At 32.7% G+C, this 2,313-nt stretch overlaps 1 protein-coding gene across 1 annotated transcript; it reads right to left on the bottom strand.

The window, feature by feature from the left end:
* Positions 1–743: 743 nt before the first annotated feature.
* On the bottom strand, positions 744–1,996 carry LOC109801715 (uncharacterized). Its single transcript, XM_020362825.3, has 3 exons — positions 1,775–1,996; positions 1,619–1,671; positions 744–1,142 (listed from the first exon to the last, which is right to left on the bottom strand). Exons 1-3 carry the CDS (start codon positions 1,857–1,859, stop codon positions 999–1,001), a joined length of 282 nt encoding a protein of 93 aa, XP_020218414.1. The 5' UTR covers positions 1,860–1,996; the 3' UTR covers positions 744–998.
* Positions 1,997–2,313: the final 317 nt, after the last annotated feature.

The following is a 2,313-nucleotide window of genomic DNA, read 5'->3' on the forward strand; positions in this document are numbered from 1 at the left end:
CCATAAGAAAAACTGTCCAAATTGATGCATTTTTTAGGTCCCCTAGGTTGGGCCTTTTCCACTTGAATATGCAAGTGTACTATCTTTAACTCTTCTTAATTACTTTAGCTTGAGTTGAATGTACATGTTGATCAATATGCTCCTTTAGGTTTCTTTACTCTTCCTCTCATAGATGATCTTAGTCCAATCATAAGCTCATCCCTTTTAAATCTTCTCTTCTTAGGTACTCTTAGCTCAATTGAGGAGCCCTTTCTTCTCATAAGCTCTTCCTTTACTCGAACACTTGCCTTGATCTTCATCACCGATATCTTCATAATCTTAAAATAACCCTATATTGTTAAACTTGGTTATTATGCAACATTTTCCAACTTTTACCCTCATACAAAAATCTAAAATATTTTTTTGTTAAAAATTTTCATTCACAAGACAACGGAAATGTGATTATGCAATTACATAGTTGCAGCCTCCTCAGATTAATTATATTGTTGCGCAGCACAACCTTTAAATTGACGAATTTCATTCCAGATTTGTATATAATTAATCTAACGTGCATAAGATAAATAAGAATGTGAAATACATATATAATTCGTAACACAAGTTTCAGTTTTGGCAGCTTACCCTTCTAGTTGGCTTAATAAATTTTTCTCTTGCCCTAATTATCCCAACATATTATGCATTAATTAACCCACGTGTCATTAATTGTTACTCAGGATTAAGCATAATATCCAGCTTGTTCACATTAATAAGGGAAATCAAGGTCTATTATCATCATCAATCAGTACCTCTTTATGACTCATACATGTAGAATACCAAAGCACTTAAGCTAAACTAACAACTTAACTAGGATACATCTTAGATTAGAGCTTTTTCATACAGACACACATTTTCAACATTTCAAACCATGGCAAACCCAAACCATATCATCTAGACACTTCTGGTGTAACTAAATAACTAGCCAAAACCCTGATTTCCAAGATCATATTATACAATACATTAAGTTAAGGCTTTCCAGGAGATTTTGGATCATGGGCTGGATTTGGTCTTGTTCCAGGGTAGTCTACAATATCCACCATCATTCTACTCTCTACAATCCCTTCCTTCATGTCTTCCTTGCTATTCATTAACCCCATAACTGGATCCTCCTGCAAGTTAAAACATATCACTACTATAAATGATTGGACTTGGACAAGAGTATTCATTACTATAATCTATCATAAGAAAAAAGAAAAAGAAAATAGCACTTATCAGCTACCGATGAAATAGTAACCGCGTAGATATGACAGAAGGGAAACGGCCATATATATAATTTGGGTTATAATTTGTTGAATTGGATAATTTCTTAGGGAAATCAAAACTTGGAATCTTGCTATGAACTTTTTCTTTTTATTTTTTCTTAAGATAATAATTTCAACTATTAATTAGTAAAGACAAAAAACGGGTTTTGTCAAGTAGTTAGGGCACAAGACATGACCATGTCCCCTTCCAGGTTAATTATCTTATATAGATCTTTTGTTTTTGTTTGTTTTTTTTTGGAATTTCTGGGACATATATGTGGCACGAATATCTTTCCTTGAGAGAAAAAATTAAAGGAATCTGAAAGGAGAGAGAGAGAGAGGACCTTAGCCAGATGATCTTGCACTAGAGGATCCATTTTCCCAATCATGGAGCTTCCTATAATTCACAATTTAACATGATGAATCAGATTCATAATTAATCCTCAATAAATACATTAACAAAACCAATAAGGGTTCTGCATCAAACCCTTGAAACTTACTGGTTGCAGGAACAGCAGCAACAAAAACAACGTAGGAAAGACCCAGAAGAATAACAAGAAGCCTAAAGAGGGTTTTTTTCTCCATGATGATATTAGTGTAGATATTTAGAGAAAGAGAGAAATATGTTGAGAGATTGAAAGAAAAGAGAAGACTAATTAAGAAGAGCAAAGCTTTGTGAGATGACCTAAGGGAAGGGCCAAGAGGGTCCTTATATGGAGGGGCAAGGCTAGCACTCTTGAATTAAATATCACTCAAAGAATAAAAACAACACTGCCATTTGCATTATAACAAAGCAATGTGTACGGAATAGTTTAATGCTTTTGGGTTTTGTCCAACTTTTGAGTCTTAATTTGCAATGTTTTTAATTATCAAGATAAACTAAAAATCAATTAAACATATTTTAAAAAAATCGATTAAGTAAATTAAGCTTCAATGCTTGATAATTAAACTTTTATGATTGTTTTCATTTTTTTAAAAGCTCCTTCTTGTTAGGCAGTCTTATTTCTTTTGTTAATGAAATATTAATCTGGAACTTCAT

Source organism: Cajanus cajan, chromosome 4 (assembly GCF_000230855.2).
Source record: "Cajanus cajan strain Asha chromosome 4, NIPB_CcT2T_4, whole genome shotgun sequence".
In the NCBI taxonomy this organism is placed as follows: Eukaryota; Viridiplantae; Streptophyta; class Magnoliopsida; order Fabales; family Fabaceae; genus Cajanus; species Cajanus cajan.